We start from the raw sequence: 20,682 nt of genomic DNA, 5'->3' as shown, positions 1-20,682 counted from the left end.
TGACAGCAATCTGGAGCCCCAGCTGGGAAGGGTCCAGGGCGGTGCATCCACCCCATGGGTGAGACTTCAGATTGGAGTTCTGGGGGCTTCTGTTTATAATTCCAGGCCGCAAACTGATATCATCAGTTCGCGTGCAAAAATGCAGCTCTGGATTCACTTTAACAATGCTGTTGGTTTCACCATGTGAGTCGCAAGGTTTTCCAGATCCTGGGGGACTGGTCAGGTCTCCAGGGCTCAAGAAATTCCAAGACCCACTCCCTTTCTTATCGTAAGTGCCTTTTGACTTGCTAGCAGCAATTGTTAAGTGTGCAAGCAGGCGCGCAGCCCAGGAAGGGTCACAGGTCCAGCAGAGGCCTGCTTCTGCCTCTGAAGCCTGAACAATACTACTTTACTAGTTTTCCCAACAATACTCTACTCCTTTAAGCTCTGCTTCCCTCACTTTATGTTACTGATGACACAGTTATATCTTTATATATTGCATACCCATTAACATAGATTTATAATTATTTCTATGCATTTGTCTTTTAAATCCTGTGGAAAATAAAAAGTAGTTACAAATCAAAATTTCAGTAATATTGATTTTTATATTTGTTCATAATTCGCCTTTACCAGAGAACTTTATATTTTCATATGACTTCAAGTTATTGTCTAACACTCTTTCTTTTCAACTTGAGGGCTCCCATTAGCGTTTCATATAGATCAGTTATAGTGATAATGAACTCCTCAGCTCTTGTTTGTCTGGGGATGTCTTTATTTCTCTCTCATGTTTGAAGAACAGTTTTGCTGGATATAGAATTCTAGGTTGAAAGTTTTCCTCTTTAACCATTCTAAATATATTATCTTACTGCTTCTGGCTTGCAAAGTTTCTGCTGAGAAATCCACTGATAATCTTATTGGGGATTCCTGTAAGTATCTGATGCCTAGAACTTTATTTTTCTTTCTGTTCCTATAATCTACCCGAGTTGAGTCAGTTCGATGTTAAGAGTTTTACAGTACACTAGTTTAACTTTTTTGTATCATTGGAAAAGTTTTGTTTTTATTTTCTTTACCTAATATTAATATTGCTGATGAAATTGATTATATGATGTCACAATAAAGCTAAACAAAACAAAACAAAATAAAAACCCAGACCCTCAGTGGCATTTGAGGTAATGCAGTTATTACTCAACATTTATGGAGTCAGGTGGGAATTGGGTCGGCACTGCTTTTCTTTGTTGGGTTTGCTGGCAGGTTTGGCTGTTAACTGGCTGTCAATCAGCTGGGGAGACTGACACAACTTAGCTCTTTTACACCTGTCCTTACTTTTCTAGCAGGCCAGACCTGGGGTATTTTCACGGTGATGGCAGAAGTGTGGGAGGCCCAGCCCTAACATGCAAGCCCAGTTCAGCATCTGCTTGCATTACGTCTACCAACATCCTATTTTCCAGGGCAAGCTCTACTATTTGCACCCATATCAGGAAGCGGGGCAAATCACCCCGCTTATCATGGGAATACCTCAAAGTTACAAGACAAATGGCATGGACTCAGGAAAGAGTGATGAATTGGAGCCATCATTGCAATCTAGTATATCAACCTAGTTTCCTTTTATTTTATTTGTGTAGAATATACCTACCTCTCCATTAAAATTTCCCATGTACTTCTTTAAATAATTTATAGATAAGTTTCTTTTTTTATGAAAGCTGATTTTTTTTTGGTTTTTAATAGGAAGGCTTTATTACAGTTACATAATTGTTTATATATCATATATATCTTTTTCTCTTGTGTAATAGTATCATTTTGTTTTACGCTTTCTACTTTCTATATTTTTCATTTTCTTTGTGTCTTTTGTATATATACAGTGTTGCTATACTTTTATATTATTTAGTGTGTAGAAATTTATGTGTACTGTTTTATATAGTGTAATGGTTAACAGTTAAGTTTTCAATATTTTTTAAAACCCATACTTATCTATTTATTAAATTTTTTTAAATTGACATATTTTGAATCCCCCAGTTAAGGAATTTTTGTACCACACTTACTTTCTCTATGCCCCTTTTAACCTACATTCCCATTTTATTAGCATATTGACTTATACTAAATATTCTTATTAAACATTTGAACAAGAATAACTTCTGATATTGCTTTTTTTTTTTTTACTCAGTTTTATGCTGTTTACACTTATATTGGTGTCTAACTTGTTTCTATGCTCACTTTCATTCTTTTTATACTGTGAGTTTTTATGGATCTTGTCTTCAATAAATCTATCATTTACTTAACAGTAATGATGTCAGGAACTGTACTTAGTCAATTATGGGTGGTATACTTTAGGAAGAATATAAAATTATTAGGCCACAAACTTTGGCACTTATAATCTTCATTTATTACACTTTTATCTGTCTGATGTATTGTTTTGGAAGACAAATCTGAAGTCACCATAACTTCATTCTTCTATTTGTACCTGGCTTTTCTCCTTTGATATTTTTAGGATATTTTTTCTTTCATTGAAACCAAAACTGGGTTCTAGGAGGTCTCTTGGTGAGTCTGATGAACTGATTTTCTCTAGGTCATGCTGAGCCTTTTTCAGCTTGCACACCCTGGTATGCAATTATTTCCTTAGTTGTTTTAACCTCTCTCTCCCCAATTCCTCCCCCACCTGCCAGGGGAACATTGATGATTTTTAATTTGATTCATTATTTCCTATCCCATATCTGTGTTTACCTTCATAATTTAAATATCTTTCTTCCTTCATTTTCTTACTATAAGGTGAGATTTCCAGGTTTTAGCATCTATAAAGTGAATTTTTAGTCTGCAGTTGCATTTTTACTTTTCCTGAAGTGGAGTATCTTGTTATTCCATTTTATCAGTTTGTTTTTGGCTGCGCCACATGCGGGATTTTAGTTCCCTGACCAGGGATCAAACCTGTGACCCCTGCAGTGGAACGCAGAGTCCTAACCACTGGACTGCCAGGGAATTTCCTCGTTATTCCATTTTAAACTTAGCCTATTGTTTTTTGCCTCAATAAATTTTCTCTTAGTGGCCTCCTGTTTTTGAGATGTGGTTTTTCTTGCATTCTAATGAGGGTGCTAAAGAGTTTTCTGCTATTACTTCTGGATCCTGGTAATAGGCCATAGACTTTTCTGTTGAATGTTTTAAGTTATTTCTTTCCCTTATTTTATCACAGAGATTCCATTGTTTATTCCTCATTACTCATTCCAGGGCCAGGTAAAATCTACCTTGGCTTGGAGTGGACCAGCAGTTTGGATGTATCAATTGCATTTAGACTTCTCAGAGTTCCAGCTGGTAGGAAGGTGGATAAGCACAATTCCCTACACAATTTGTACTGTGTAGTAAGCACTGATATTGCACTGAGGTTTATTTCTCCTCTCCACCTCCTCATTCCTTTGTACTTAGAACAAATGAAGTATCAAAGTTTTTCACTTGTCCAAGTATCTCTCAGCTGTTAATCTGAGAATTGAATGCAGGTCTTGCTTCTTCTTCACTGCCTTCGTCCTTTATCTTCTTCTAAATAATTGTGACAATGTCACAGATATAATTTCCAAACTAGATTGATGGCAACTAGTGCATATTATTATGGATTTACCAAATATATCTACATATAAAATATATATGTGTAGTTTTAAATATATATTTATATATGTTAAAATAAACATTTAAATGTATCAAATACCTATATATGTAGTGGCTTAAGCACATCATTATTTCTGGGCATTTAAATCACTTCTATTTCTCCAGTATTAAAATAATGTATATTCATTTTTCACATGTGTTCAGACTATTTTCTTGGGATAAATTCTTAGAAGTGTAATTACTGGCATAAACACTACTAACATTTTTGTGCATTTTTGATATATATTGACAAATTGTTTTCCCAAATCTTCTTACCAAGTTAAATTTCCAGAAGCAGTATGAGCATATATTCTCATTAAAAATTTTTTTTGAGATTATATGCTTATTTTGGAAAAAAAAATACAATTCTTAAAAACTATGAAAAGAAAATAAAAAGCAGCCGTGTTTCACTGCCTAGTAATGACTATTGCTGTTGGTTTGGCTTAGTTATTTCACTTTCTGCTCTACTTCTTTCTAGGATGGATGGATGGATAGATATGTAGGTATGTAGGTAGATAGATAGACAAATAGGATGCACACATTGATGAAATTCTATATGATGATAATTAAGGTGTTTTAGATTTTTGTGTGATTATGCATAACCCTCTGATTAATGTCTTTATATTTTTTAGAGTTTTTTTTTTGTATTGGAGGATAGTTGATTTAATGTCTTTATATTTAATACAAATTATTTATTTCATTAATGTAAATCCTAGAAAGAAAATCAGGAAGAGTAAATATTTTTAAGATTATGTCTGTGTAGTATACACTTAGACACATATAAAATTTCAAAAGGATGTGTCAACTTATGCTCTCAGCATCCATGTATATGAATATTTGTTACAAATTTACCCTTGTAAGTATTATGTATTTAAAGGATTTTATCATTTTGTTTAATTTGATAGGAAAAAAATGATATATTTTTTGTTTTGATTGTGTTTGATTACTAGTCAGGTAAAATATATTTTTTCTAATGCTTATTATCCATACCTAAATATTCTTCTGTAAATTTATTTTTTGATTTTTTAAAATTTTTGGCTGCGATGGGTCTTCGTTGCCGTGCATGGGCTTTCTCTAGTTGCGGTGAGCAGGGGCTACTCTACGTTGCGGTGCGTGCCTTTCTCATTGCAGTGGCTTCTCTTGCTGTGGAGCACGGGCTCTACGCACGTGAGCTTCAGTAGTTGTGGCTCGAGGGCTCTAGAGCGCAGGCTCAGTAGTTGTGGCGCACGGGCTTAGCTGCTCCCTGGCATGTGGGATCTTCCCGGACCAGGGCTCGAACCCATGTCCCCTGCATTGGCAGGTGGATTCTTAACCACTGCGCCGCCAGGGAAGTCCCTGTAAAATTTCTGTTAAAGTTCGTAGTCAATTTATGGGCTTTTATTGGTGTGTATAACAATTTCTTTATTAACAATATTAACGATTTTAATCACACGGTTGCTATTTTGTACAGATAAAAATTAATTCTTAATTTTTAGCCAACCACATTTATTTCTATATTTCATTGTAAATTTTGAATACGTCTAGTTCAAAAAGGTCTATTTAAGTAATCAGTGAATTACTTAAAACATTGCAGTTGCTCAGAAAATTATGTTAAAATGCTAATAAAGTGAAAACCTCCCCACCCTCCAAGTTCAATTTTTTTCTTTGCAACAGCAACAGGAATTGAATCAAATACTATTCCAATACTCAGCTTGACTGATTTCTTTTTTTTATTTCAGAGAATAAAGGACCATGCCTTAAATTCTCTCGGCTAAGTTTAAAGGATTCCTTCAGAGATCTGTTTAATCCCAAAATGGAGATATTTTTGATATTGTATACAAGGAACAACCCGAGCTGTGCTGAGTCACTGTTTGAGCAGGATAACTCACTTAATGTTAAATTCAAGCCAAGAAAGAAAACAGTCTGGCTTATTCATGGATACAGACCAATGGGCTCCACTCCACCATGGCTTCAGAACTTTGTGAGAATTTTGTTGGACCAAGACGATATAAATATAATTGTAGTAGACTGGAACCGAGGTGCTACAACTTTTTTTTACAGTAGAGCGGTTAAAAATACCAGAAAAGTTGCTGTGAGTTTGAGTAGGTATATTCAGAATCTTCTGGTAAGTCTGGAATTTTATGTGTTATATATGTTATACAATATACAGTATGTTATATAATACTGCAAAGTGGTAATAAAATACCATTTTCCTGTAGCATTTAGAATTACTGCATTGATATGCTAACGTATGCAGCCATCTTTTCTTTGTGTAAGGATAATTCTATACCTAGACGTGACCTTATTTTTTAAAAATTATCTTAAGGACTCAATTATTGTGTTTTATCTTAAAATCTTTTAAGATTTTTGTTTTTTTATACTTCAGGATAATGTAGTGATTCTATGTGCACAGAGGGGATAAACTATATAATCATTAGATTTTTTAGATATATTTTCTAAGGTATGTCTAAAATGTTTCAAATTAAGTGTGCGTTGGTAAAAGTGAGGGGAAAACAGCTTGAAAAGTAGCATACTTTTGCCAACAGTGGAGGCAGGTCTCAGTTCCATTTAGGTTTATCCAGCATTTAGACCCAGGGTTGGGACGAGTCAAATAAATTCAGGCCAGTTCTAGGTCATCTATAGTTTGATTGCTCTTTGACTGCTAAGTCAATACATATGAAGATCCATGTCTGTTCTAGAGGGAGGTGGTAGTGGTGGCACTCGAGAGAAAGAAGGGTGATATATGATTTGGGGACATTCTTGAGCTTGAAATCGCCTTTGAGTTGTGTTGTGCTGAACTTCCAAGCCTCTGCTGAAATCGAGCAAGCGTCATAGATCCAAGAAGCAGTTGCACATAGTGGTTGGAGTCAGACTGGAGGGGTTCAAAGACCACCAAATCTATATCATCTGTGTGAGTTGGAGCAATTGCTTAACTGTTCTGCCTCATTTCCTTGTCTATACATTTGGGATAACAAAACTTTCTAACAATATTTTATTTAAGTATTAAATGAAATTAATTCTTAACCAGCACTTGGCATATAATAACCATTGAATAAAATCAGCTATCATTATTATTTTTACATCCTCAAATTTGGACAAAACCAAACCATGCCTCTGGAGACAGAAGAAGTAATTGATTCACCCGTTCTTACTGATAGTCTATAAATTGCATAATTGATTTTTCCTTTTAGCAGTGGTCTTTTCTCTAATTAATAAATATGTACCTCAAAGTATGGAACATGTGAATGTTAAATAGAGAAATTTAGGAAAATTGTAGTATCAGATTTCTAACAGTGCTTTTGCTTGCAAAGTCTCCATATTAAGGAGAAGGGATGAAAAGTTCAGTAGCACTGAAGTTGAGAGTGATACTCCCTGGAGGTTCCAGGCATTGGTCTGAGAAATTTGAAGAAAATTATCATTCTGTGCCTGGAAAACCTGAATCTAGTTTCTCATTAGAGTAAATGTTCCACATCTTTCTGTAAGCCATTGGATGTGTCACTGTGTAGAATGGACCATGACCTGCTTCTACACACTTCCTGAGAGTGTGGTAGAAGAAATTCTTCCTCATTTAAGCTCCTAATGCCCCCATCCCCCTCTCCTGGGCTGAGACTCTAGAAGGTGTTCAAAACATGGGCTTGGGGCTTCCCTGGTGGCGCAGTGGTTGAGAATCTGCCTGCCAATGCAGGGGACACGGGTTTGAGCCCTGGTCTGGGAAGATCCCGCATGCCGCGGAGCAACTAGGCTCGTGAGCCACAACTACTGAGCCTGCTCGTCTGGAGCCTGTGCTCCGCTACAAGAGAGGCCGCGATAGTGAGAGGCCCGCGCACCGCGATGAAGAGTGGCCCCTGCTTGCCGCAACTAGAGAAAGCCCTCGCACAGAAACCAAGACCCAACATAGCAATCAATCAATAAATCTTTAAAAAACAAAAAAACAAAACAAAAAAAACTTGGGCTTGGAAGATCAGACTCCATTACTCTCCAGCTTGTGTTGGGGGAAATCACTTAAAATCTCTGAGTCTCATTTTATCATCTCCAGAGTAAGGATGATTTTTCACACGGTTTGGTCTTCCTAAAGTTTTTGACACAATCTACAGATAAAAAAGGGAGGTAGATTAGTTTATATTTTGGAGTTGAACAGACCTGGATTTCAAGTCTTTTTCCCTTATAGTAATAAGTATATGAGACTTTGGGCAACTCATTATCAAACCGTATTTATTCAGCATTTAATAGGTGCTGGGGAAAGTTTTAGGCAATAGGATAAAAATATGTAACTCATAGGACTATTGTGAATATTACATATGAGATTTAAAAAACACATACCAAGGTAGCTAGCACAAAGTAAGTTTTGTTATTATTATTACAAAATGCTTTATTAATTAAATGTATTATTTTGCATATGCTATTCTAGATAAAAATGACAATGTTTTCTAAATTTTTAAATAAAAATTTAATCGTATTAAAACTGTGTACAGAAAAATCAGATATTTTATGGAAAAAGTTGAACAAAGATATAGTTATTTGAAATTATAAAATCCCATTCCCTGTCTCCCAGAAATGGATTAAACCAGAAAAAATAATGAATTTTAGAATATTGATGCAACAGGCATAATTTGTGATTTTCTGAAATGAAAATTGTAACATTGTATTTTGAATTGCAGAAGCATGGAGCATCTCTTGATAATTTTCATTTCATAGGTGTGAGCTTAGGGGCTCATATTAGTGGATTTGTTGGAAAGATATTTCATGGTCAAGTTGGAAGAATAACAGGTAAAATATTTTTGACAAAATTAATATTTTAGTATACTTTTAAGCATCAGAAGTTATTACTTTATTTAACATTTAACAGGGGCAATATTTAAGGAAAGGAAATGATGCACAAACTTTTTTTTTCTATATTATATTCAAATGCTGGTCTTTGTTTGGTTAGACTCTTAAGTCTTACTTATTTCTTAACCAAACTTAAGTTACCCATATAGAAATGGGAGGAAAATGATTAATTTCTGCAGTCCCATATGAATTTTAAGGACACATTATTGTAACAATCCTAAGGAAAGTTTGGCCCATTAAATGTAAAACTTTTTTCATGTATTAACTAAGAAGATAACCTATTACCATGTACTTAAATTTTAGAAACTTTAATGTATTTTAATTCTTTTAACAATTTTACTTGAACACTAGAAGGGAGAATCAGGAGTTGATATCCATGCCTGAGGGATTCTGGACTCCAGCTCTCCTTGTATTTCCTTAACAAGGTTACTGCATCCACAAAGCTTAGTAACCAAATAATGCTGACATGGACGTTCAGGCTTCCCTTTAGGAATGTCCCTCCCCAGTTAATTTAGCTTTTTAGAATTATTGAGATCTATTCCCATAGATGATTTATAATAATTTCAAATGTTAATACTAGAGTCTTAAGTTAACAAAGGGGGAGGGTAGAGTTGAATAACTTGTTTAGATATTTAGGATCTTTACAAACCTTAAGTATACCTTACTTAACTTTGATCAGTTTTAACTTGATTCTCATTATATGGATGTGAAAGTTGAGGTTAACTGAATGAATGCAGGAGGGTCAAAAAGTTAGTAACAGCTAAGCCAGGATTTATACAAACGTCTCTAGCATCCAAAGCCCATTCTCTTTCAACCACCATACTAGCTCAATTTGATCTGCTGGTAATCCTACTTTATTTTAAGGTGTGTTGATTCACATATTAGTCTAGTTTGAATGGTTACACATGCCAAGCAATCATCAAGGTTTAAAAAGCCAGCAAATGCAGTGGTTCTACATCAGAACAATTTATAGGAAGAGAGAAGTTTCTGCCTCGTTCAGTCATGTGGGCCAAATAAACTAGGGATAACAGAAGGTACTGAGATAAAGCAATATTATATTTTACTTTTTAAGATGATTGTTGCCCTATTGCATAGATGTTCTCAAGGCATTGCATTTCATGTCCTCCCCACCTTTTTTGACACACTGCAGTAGGTCCTGAGCTTCAAATTTTTATTTAGAATTTCAAGTACACCAGAAATAATATCTATATTTTATGAAACTTTTAATATATTTTTTGTATGTGTATGCGGGAAACTTTTGTGAGAAATGAATGATAAGCTAATAATAAATATGTTTTATTCCAAGCTCAAATTGCACTTAACATTTTAGACCTGTAGAGAGATCCAGGATGAGACGGTGCAGAACGAGGCTCAAGACAGGACCAGGATAGTATTTATTATTTCCCCTCCTCAGCAGTTGTAGTAGTTGCTTTCTATTAAATAGAGATTTACTATCAGTGTATTCCTAATTACTTCTTAAGTAAAAATGCTAAAAAACCCCACAATATTTTGTCTAGGCATCTGTAGTGTGGCTTAACACTACATCATTGATGAACTCTGAAGACTGGAAAAAAGATTATTCAAATAAAGAAGATACTTGCTACTCATCTAATTTCATTTATTGTTAGATTTGTTTTTGGACAGGTTTAAGCTAAAACTGTATAGGCTCATTATGTTTATAATGTAATAATAATGCAAGCATATGATCTACTGAACTCTGTAGTATGACTTGATTTATAGATTAATAGCTTCTTTCTTGAATTTCAGGTCTTGACCCTGCTGGACCACAATTCTCTGGAAAACCATCAAAGGGCAAATTAGATTACACTGATGCAAATATTGTGGATGTCATACACACTGATACCAATGGTAACAATGTAGGATTTATTGCTTAATTATTTGAAAATGGAAAAGGAGATGTAGACACTGGGGAAGAGGAAAACTTAATAAGAGAGAGTAGTGGATGATGTGATAAGACTGTAATTCTATAATGATTATATTTCCCACAAGCAACATTTCTTGGAGTTAGTGATAACCTGTGGTGTCCAATGGAACTCTTTGCCTTCAGCTTTCCTCCTTCAGGTTTCAAGAACTGTCATGTCATCCTAAAAAAACTGAAATTTGATAAAAAAATATACTTCATCCTTTTCATGCTATTAACAATTTTATTGATTTGATTACAACTTCCCTCATGCTTAATGTTCCTGATGCATTTAGATTACCATTCTCTCTTCTCATTTTATCACTTTGTTGTATATCAACTCAAACTGAACACAGATCTTCCAGCACAGAGAGAGTACTTTTCCCTAAAGATTTTTAATTATTTTCCTCAAAATGTCTAACCGACTATTGATCGTTTTGGCCAGAGTGCACTGGACAGACACTTTCAGGTAATATTTTAGATGGCCCAGATCCCCTTCCTGAATTGAAACTGATGGTACTAATATTTATTGAGTACTTCCTATATACCAGGCACTTCAAGTTCTTTATGTGAATTAATTATGGAATTCTCCTAAGTCCCCATGAGTAAGTAAACGTTATCATCCCCCTTTTACAAATGGAGAAGAGGCTCAGGTCAAGGTGACAAGGCCAGTAGGAGGCAGAGTCAGAATTTGAAATAGAATCTTCTGATTCCAAAATCTGCACTTCACCAGGATGCTGCTCAAATTAACTGGTAATTTACATGTGTTGTGGTTGGGGTCCATGGGGAGGATATAGTGCTAAGGCAGAGACAGGAGGAAGTGACCCAAAGACTGCTCCCAATTCCCTATTTCCTCAGGTGTATTTTCTCTTTGGTCCAGGTAATTTATTTGCTCCCATATTATTCTGAATTTACCCTGTGGTGATCCATACCGATGATTTTGTGAGCTATATAAATGCCATAGATGACAAGTTTTCAAATTCTATGTCTATATGCCAATGGGCTGAGCCTATAATCAGAACAATTATGCTCTTTATTTGGAATCTAAGTTCATCTACATCATACAGAGAGTCAGTGCCTAAAGTCTCATAGTTCTGATACCCTCAACCTTTCACGTTTTCTTTATCTCTAGCCCTGTATATCAGCTTAACATTCCCACACACAGCACACCTAGTGCCAATTACTCTGCAATTTTGAACTCTTCTTTTTGAAATTCCAGCTTCAATTCTGCTTATGGCCTTTTGAATTAGCTCTTCATACTTTTTATTGTTTTTGTTTGCATTTTTGACTTTTTCTAATAAACTGTTTGGATTATCTTATATTCTTAATATCTTTTGATGACTCAGTTTATCAAATCTAACTTGCCACTAGATGCCACATAGTTGGCACCTTTAACTGATCTTTTTATGACTATCACAAATGAGGAACACAGATTTTTGATACTGCATATTCACCTGTCTCAAGGAATCTCTGAATGAGATACTGCCCTTTCCTTAAATACTAACCTATGAGTGCATTTTCTACTTGCCAGTAATTCTTGTCCTTTTTCAGTTGTATATGTTAAGGAAGCTATGTTGCCTTTCATAATTGTTGATTAGGTAATTTGAACAAACATTCCTGCTGGGATATTAGGAAAAAATTACCAGTCTAATATCCAGAAGACAGAAAAATTCCAGGGAGGTGAACTGGTAATTTGGAGTCACTTTTCGCTGGTGCAGAGAATATGGGAAGTGTTTTTGAAACCCTCATATGAGGCTTGTAAAACATCTTATACTACTTTTTGGGACCCCAAAGGGTAGTACTATAGGAATAAAGGTAAACTTGAAATAAACCAGCCTTTTTATAATCTCTAGCAAAGCTTTTAATAATCTGAAGTTGCCAGAAAAATCTCATTTATTGTGTTTTGTTTAAGGAGCTCTTGGATTGTTGGACCTGCTAGGTGCCTGATAGAAGCCAATAATAGTCCTTTTTTGTAGGAAGATCACATCATCTTTGGTCTCAAATTATTTTTATAAATATATTTTTAAATGTCCAGCATCCAAATAAAGATAGCCAGGTACACTTAAAGCAAGAAACATGCATGAGAACCAACAGAAACAATAATCAATAGAAACAGACCCATAGGCCTCCAACTATTGGAATTATTATACACTGGCTAAAACATGCTTAATATTTTCAAAGAGATAAAAGATAAGATTGCAAATATCAGCAGAGAATGATATTTAAATATAAATATGACCTATTATATTTGATAAAAATAATAAAAGTTTTTAACTTAAAAAATAAAATAATTGACAATTATTGAATGGGTTTAACAGAAATTTTGAATCAGGTAAAAAGAGAAAGCAAGTGACTTGGAAAATAGGTGAGAAGTCTATTTCTAGAATAAAGTAAAAGTGTACAATACGGAGCAAAAATCAAAGAGAGCAGACAATACAGAAAGGTAAGAGGTACATAGGATAAATAGTGAGAAGGTCAATCATGTTTCATTCAAATTCAAAATAAAAGGAGAGAAAAATGGAACAGAAATGATATCTAAAGATAATATCTCAGAATTTCTAAAAACTGAGGAATTATAATCAATAAAAAACTTGGAATGCACAGTTAATTCCAATGTGAATAAATAGACATCCTCATTGAGACACATGATAGTAAAGTTACAGAAAAGACCACATCAAAGCATACAGCATAAAATTAAATGAATAAAAAATGACCCAAATTACAACTAGTTTCTCAACAGAAACAGTGGAAGCTAGGAAAGAATAGAGTTATATTTCCAATATGGTGAAAGAAAATAGCTGCCTAGTATCCCAATCTGTTTCAGGAAAAAAAATGGAAACTGTATAGTTTCAGACAAGTATACACTGAGAGAAATTGTCATCAAAAGAAGTAAAATTATCCTTTGATGGCTATTCAGGAAGGAAGAGTATTGAAAATGGTAAAATACAGTTCAATCTAAATGGATGTTGATGGCATAAAACATTGTTATTGTTTTATGGAATTCGGAATATATAGAGAGAATTAAAATACATTACAAAAATAGCATATTTTGGGGGCTGTTAAATGAAGTTCAAACATTTTTTGTTCCTTTAACTGTATGGAAGAAAGGTTAAAAGTAATTGTCAACAGTTGGTATTTATAAATCAAGGCTTTCCGTTAAATCTCTAGGTATCCAAAAAGAAAAGAGTAAAAGAGTATATAACTTCCAAACCAACGGAGGACAAAAGGGAATAATTTTTTTTAAGTCCAAAAGAAGGCAAGAAAGGAGAGAAAGAATCATAAAGATCAGACAAAGTAAATAATATGATGGTAAAATTAAACCCAGCTATACCATTAAATGTAAATAGCCTAAATTAAATTTAGGCTATTAGATTCAATTAAAATATGGTGTCACACTTAGTTAAAAAGAAAAAAATTCAATTATGTGTTATTTATTAAAGACATATATAACAGTAAGGAAGCAGAATATTTGAAAGTAGAACATTGATATGCAAATATTATCCATCAAAAGGTGGTGAATCTACATACATTAACTTAGACAAAAATAATTTTATCTCAAAATTAGTAGAAACATAGAAAGGCTTAAAATTATAAAACTTTCAACTCACCAGGAAGATAGTTTGTATATACCTAATAACATGGCTTCAAATTACATAAAGCAAACTTTACACTATCCCATTGCAGAAAGAAAAGTAACTGCACAATCATAGTGGGAGATTTTAATTAGAAAAATTGATCTAATGGACATTTATAAAACATTATACCCAACAACTGGAGAATATACATTCTTCTAAAGCACCATGGATATTTTAGAGAAACATTATACACTGGGCCTGAAAAATATTCTCAAAAATTTCATAGAGGGGGAAGCATAAAAGGTAATATTCTCTATATTCAAAGCAATTAAACTATAAATAAATAAGAAAAATATAAGTAGAAAATCCATATATTTTTAGAAGAAACATTTTTAGATAACTAATGAGGGAAGAATAAATAATAATGGAAATATAAAATATTTTGATTCAATAGTATTAAAGTTACTACATATCAAAATTTGTTGGAGTCAGCAAAAGCTATGACTAGAAGTAAATGTCCAGTTACAGATATTTTAAAAGGCTGAAAATCAATAATCTAAGCATCTATCTTGGGAAATTAAGAATTAAACATAAAACATACCCATAGATATTAAGAAGCTGATGATAAACTGCGCCACCAGGGAAGCCCCTGTTAAAGTATTCCTGAAGAAGAAAAAAGTGCAAAGACATGTGCTTCCAGATATCAAGTCTTATGAAATCGTAGTAGTGAAGACAGTGTCATTAGTGTAAAGGTGACAAAAAAGTCAGTAAAGGGCTTCCCTGGTGGCGCAGTGGTTGAGAATCTGCCTGCCAATGCAGGGGACACGGGTTCAAGCCCTGGTCTGGGAAGATCCCACATGCCGCGGAGCAACTAGGCCCGTGAGCCACAATTACTGAGCCTGTGCGTCTGGAGCCTGTGCGTCTGGAGCCTGTGCTCCACAACAAGAGAGGCCGCGATAGTGAGAGGCTCGCGCACCACGATGAAGAGTGGCCCCTGCTTACCGCAACTGGAGAAATCCCTCGCACAGAAACGAAGACCCAACACAGCCATAAATAAATAAATAAATAAATAAATAAATAGATAAATAGATAAATAGATAAATAGATAAATAGATAAATAGATAAATAAATAAATAAATAAATAAATAAATAAATAAATAAAATTAAAGAGCAAATCTTCAAATCAACCAAAGGGAAAAAAAGCTACATTTAAAAAAAAAAAACAACGATGAAATAAATACCTGAAATAATTTTAAAAAAAAAGTCAGTAAAAAAAAAAAAAACAGTTATGTAACTTATTAGATTTATTATGAGTTTGGTACTGCTGGACAGTGTGAAAATGATTTTTTTTTTCTGGGTTTCATTTTTGTAATTGAAGAATTTACAAATCAATTGAAGTTGATTTACAATATTGTGTTAGTTTCAGGTATACAGGATAGTGTTTCAGTTTTTTTTTTTTTTTACAGATTATATTCCACTATAAGTTATTACAAGATATTGGGTATAATTCCCTGTGCTATACAGTAAACCCCTGTTGCTTATCTGTTTGATGTATTAATCCCATACTCCTAATTTGTCCCTCCCCCTGCTCTCTCCCCTTTGGTAACCATAAATTTGTTTTCTATGTCTGTGTGTCTGTTTCTGTTTTGTATATACATTTATTTGTATTATATTTTAGATTCCACATATAAGTAATATCGTATAGTATTTGTTTTTCTTTGTCTGACTTATTTCACTATGCATAATATTCTCTAGATCCAGCCATGTTGCTGCAAATGGCAATATTTCATTTTTTATAGCTAAATAATATTCCATTCACATCTTAATCCAGTTGTCTGTTGATGGGCACTTGGGTTGCTTCCATGTCATGGCTATTGTACATAGTACTGCTATGAACACTGGGGAGCATGTAACTTTTCAAACTGGTGTTTTCATTTATTCCAGATATACACCCAGGAGTGGAATTGCTGGATCATATGGTAGTTCTATTTTTAGTTTTTTAAGGAACCTCCATACTGTTTTCCATAGTGTCTGCACAAATTTACATTCCTGCCAACAATGTACGAGGGTTTCCTTTTCTTAACATTTGTTATTTGTAGACTTTCTGATAAGTGGTTCTCTGTCAGTCAACTGAAAACTCAAAATGAAATAAAAAGGTCTCTAACTCCCATAAAACACAAAAATTCTTTTCCTATGGTGTGTATAAATGTTAAAGGAAAAGCAATAAACATATTACAAGATATTATTTAAAAAATCTTCATAACATAACATTTTTCTTCAGTGTGCATGAAAAACCATAACCCAAATTGAAACATGAAGATGTCTGATTATATTAAAATTGAGAACTTCATTAAAGAACACTTTATGAAAGCTAACAGCAAGGCAAAACAGGAAAAGAGATAAGTAAGCACTATACATCAGTAATAAAGAGAAATACAACTTAATTTTAAAAAATCAAGACTTGAACACACATTTTACAAAAGAGAAATTCCAACTAGGCAATGGAAAGTTCTTAAAATCTTCAGTGAGCAGAAACATGTAAATTAAAACCCCAATGAAATAGCACATGCCTACCAGAATGACTAAAATTAGAAAGCCTTACAAGACCATTTATTGGAGAGAATGTAGAATAACAGAAATATTCACATGTTGTTGGTAGGGGGTAAATTGGTACAACCTCTTTGGCAAATTATTTAGGATTATTTATTAAAATTGAAGATATTCATATTCTATAACACAGCAATTCTACTCCTAGGTATAAAACCAACAGATATTCCTTCACATATGCATTGATATGTGTGTTCAAGAATGTTCATAGTATTAACACTTATTAACCCCAAATTTGAAACAACATATGTCCACCACCAACAGAATGGATAAATAAGCTGTAGTATGTTCATTCAGTAAAATGCTATATAGCAATGAATGGTTACAAATGAATGACTACATTTACACCTGACAATGTGGTTTAATATCACAAATATACTGATAATTGAAAGAAGCCAGATACAAATATGAGTCAATTTATATATATTTCCAAAATGAGCTAATCTAAAATATATTGTTTTAGAGGCATCCGTAGAAGGTAAAGAATAGCAATAGCAAAAAAGAAAAAAAAATTAAAAGTAAACATGGTTCTTAGTTTTATAGAAAAGTAAGAAGCTAGTTACTGGGTTAAGGGCACACTGGGAGTTTCTGGGTTCTATTTCCTGACATGGGTGTGGTAGCTAAGTGGCTATTTGCTTTATATTCATTAATTAATCTTTAGTTTTATGTTTTATGTTCTTTTCTGCCTGTAGGTTTTGTATTTTACAATAAAAAGAAAATTAGAAAGCCATATCTGCTCTCCCCACCCTTCTTGAAACCAAAAGAATGAATGGCCTAAGCAGACCAAGCTGCCCTGCCCCTTCCATCTGATAAAAGGGAAATGACATGCCTGAATCAAGGGCTGCTTGTAATAATAAATATCTTTTGCTTCTTCCTGATTCCTGAGCAGTCTTCTTGGTTTGATTCTACTTCAGAAGCAGATTGGAGAAAATGATGGCTCTAAACCTGAAACACCCTAGTCTTGGAACTCTGTTGAGTTCAGATAGGAGGAAATTGTAAAGATCTCCAAAATTATTGGACTTTTTTTTTGGTTATATTTAGAAGACTGTCCTTCCTTACTAAAATTCCACAAGCTAAGTGGGTAATGGAATGTAGAGGAATTGGTTAGCATACCCTCACCACTGTCACAATCAAATCATACATATGCTTCCCTGGATTCCAGGGAGTTCTAAGGAAGTCATCTAAGTTGTCCTTTGTCTTTCCTTATATGCTGTATCCCCTCCCCTGTAATGTACATGCCCAGTGTCCTCATGCCCTGCTAACACCTCACTAGCTGTTATCGTGTTCTGATACATACTAGAACTAAATCAAGTAACTGCAACTTAATCCCTACCGTCAGACCAAAGTATTTATCTTCATTGTACTGAATGTATTGCTGATCTCTCTCAAGAGTTCATTATGTTGTAGGAAATTTCTTGTACCCCAAGCCAAAGCATTGCAGTCTTACTTGGCAGCAAGATTTTATATCTAACCGCAGTCCTGAATATTCTGAGCTTGCTAACCTCTTTCCTTCCTATGGCTCCCCTGGGTTATAGACCCCATAGTGGTAATGCACCCAGAACTTGCACCTTCCCTGGTGCCCCAAGGCTCTACAGATACAGTTGGCCGTCCGTATCTGCGGATGTGGAACTCTTGGGCACAGAGGGACGACTGTGCTGCGCCATTTTATATACGGGACTTGAGCATCCTCAGATTTTGGTGTCCGTGTGGGAGGGCGGGAGATTGGGGGGGGCAGTCCTGGAACCGATACCCCATGGATACCAATGGACAAGTGTATACAGAAACTCTTAAATCATAGCTACATGTTTCATGTCACTCTGGCCCAACTTGTTCCAGCAGAAGCAGCATTCGATTTTTCCAGTTAGTGAGTCTAGCACCAAATCCTACACATTATTATACAGAATGAGAGCGAATGATCACACTCACCTAAAAGGTCCTAAATGACTTGGCTTCATTTCCTCCAATGCTCTTTCTCACGCATTACACCAGCTAACCTGGATTCTTTGAATACTCCATGTGCACACAGGTACCTTCTTGACTCACTTCCTTCACATCTTTGCTCAATTCTCACCTCCTTAGTGGGAAATTCCCCAACCAAACTACATAAAAGTGCAACCTACCACACTCACTAGGCATTCACTGTTCCTTATTCTACTTAATGTTTCTCTACAGCACTTATTATTATCTGACATGCTGTATTTTACTTGTTTATTATGTCTTTCTCCCACTAGGATGTAATTTCCACTATGATAAGGATTTTTGCTCTATTTTCCTTTTTCACATATATTCATAGCACAAAGAAATGTGATGGACCCATAATAAACTGATCACATGTAAATGTGTTAAATTAATGAAACATAATTTGCATGAGAAGTTAATTGAGGAATTAATACCAGAAAAACTCATCTTTTAAAAAATAGCATTTATCTTATTTTCAATTCAAATTTTGAGTCACTTTCAAAGGATTTTATAGGAGATTTTGTTTTACATAAGTGTTGCTGACCTGATTATATTTACTTTGTGATTCTTGGGTGCTTTTCTTCTCAGGTTTAGGCATTAAAGAACCCTTGGGACATATAGATTTCTATCCAAATGGAGGGAAAAAGCAACCTGGCTGTCCTAAATCAATTTTTTCAGGTATACCAATAGTATTTTAGAATAAATTGTGCATGAGTCAAAACAATGAAAGAAAATCAGTTTACTTTTTTCCCTTATTAATCTGGGGGCAAGATTTTTTTTATCACCATTGCTCATGATTCAGGAGTTATTGGTGGAAAATGGTTTAATGTGATCCTTCTCAGTTCATAAATGTTACCAGTAGACATCCCATTTGGTTGTGGGTGAAACCTATTACATTATAGTCTCAACAGTTTTAGTTTATCATTTTAAACATTAGGAGAAGTTATAAGTCAATGAAGAAGCATGTATAGCAAAATTATATAACACAAGTTTGGCTTCAGCATTTAATTTTTACCATTACCATAGTATTCTACAAACACAGATTTATGAACTTCTGCACTTGGTTATTCTGTACATAAATAGCTGAGCAACAGCTCCAGGTGTGGAATTTGGCTCACTTCAGAGCTATGGCAAAAAAATGTTCTGAGGTCTACAGTGGCAACCAATCAAGTACCACATCATTAAAGGCCACTGCAACTAGAGAAGTTTGGTTAAAGGGATAGGGATGTGAGAAGTTAGGAAAGGAAAGAGATGATAAAGTTTTAATGTCACCTTGTTTCATAGTCATATCCGACACTGAATAGAAATGTTAGGCGTGGGAGTTTAGAAGGGAGATATGTGTACACTAGTTATTAAATATGGTAGCACTGTGTGTAGAGTTTGTTGAATAATTGAAATTAAACAATTTTGCTGTGTTATTACTTCAGAAAAATTTCTAATAAATCTCATGTAAAAGGCATATTACATTTAAGTTTTAAATGGTAACATTTGTTTAGTTGCCTGAGATAAAACTGCATTGTAGTCAGCACTTTGATATTCATACAGTGCACAGCATTAGGTAGAACTTAATATTTAATTTTTTTTTCAAACTTACTTGAACTTGGCTTAATACATCTAACTTCTTGACTCTGAACACTTAAGGACTTGAATTTATTAAATGCGACCACCAGAGAGCAGTTTACTTATTCATGGCAGCTTTGGAAACAAGCTGCAATTTTATTTCATTTCCTTGTCATTCATACAAAGATTACAAGACTGGTTCATGTGTGGATTGTGCCGACTTTAAGGAAAAATCATGTCCTAAACTAGGTAAGAGAGATTGTCATAATTACTGTACTTCTTTGTGGAAAATGAACAACGTAACTGTGTCAGTATTTTCTGCTGGAAGCTTTCATACTTACTTGTGAATATGCTATTAACATTTTATGGAAAAATTTTCTGAGGAACAGAGAAAATAGTTTATTTCCTACTAAATATTTTTCAGATTCTTAGTGAGAGGAACTTGGTCAACCTCCTTTCTGTGCTCCATGTAGTGGGCGCATTTGGTGGTCTCATGTTGATCCTTGTTCTTGATTCACAAAAGGATCTCACTATTTAGCATCCATCTATATTTCCACTAAAGAAAGAAACTTGTGCATTCTTAGTGGTACTGAGGGTTTTGTTTGTTTGTTAGTTTGTATTTTTATGGGAAGTCTTAACAAGTGAAGA

At 34.3% G+C, this 20,682-nt stretch overlaps 1 protein-coding gene across 1 annotated transcript in view; it reads left to right on the top strand.

Annotated features, from left to right (window-relative positions):
• The window catches only part of LIPI (lipase I), a 66,303-nt gene that overhangs the window by 8,063 nt on the left and 37,558 nt on the right, over nucleotides 1-20,682 (top strand). Inside the window, exons 2-6 of the mRNA XM_036850717.1 lie at nucleotides 5,325-5,710; nucleotides 8,244-8,352; nucleotides 10,180-10,281; nucleotides 19,063-19,152; nucleotides 20,221-20,283. Of these exons, the coding sequence (XP_036706612.1) occupies nucleotides 5,325-5,710; nucleotides 8,244-8,352; nucleotides 10,180-10,281; nucleotides 19,063-19,152; nucleotides 20,221-20,283 (750 nt within the window). The remainder of the gene's footprint in view (nucleotides 1-5,324; nucleotides 5,711-8,243; nucleotides 8,353-10,179; nucleotides 10,282-19,062; nucleotides 19,153-20,220; nucleotides 20,284-20,682) is intronic.

The sequence above is a fragment of the Balaenoptera musculus genome, chromosome 4 (genome assembly GCF_009873245.2).
Source record: "Balaenoptera musculus isolate JJ_BM4_2016_0621 chromosome 4, mBalMus1.pri.v3, whole genome shotgun sequence".
In the NCBI taxonomy this organism is placed as follows: Eukaryota; Metazoa; Chordata; class Mammalia; order Artiodactyla; family Balaenopteridae; genus Balaenoptera; species Balaenoptera musculus.
This window is presented reverse-complemented; position numbering and strand designations above follow the sequence as displayed.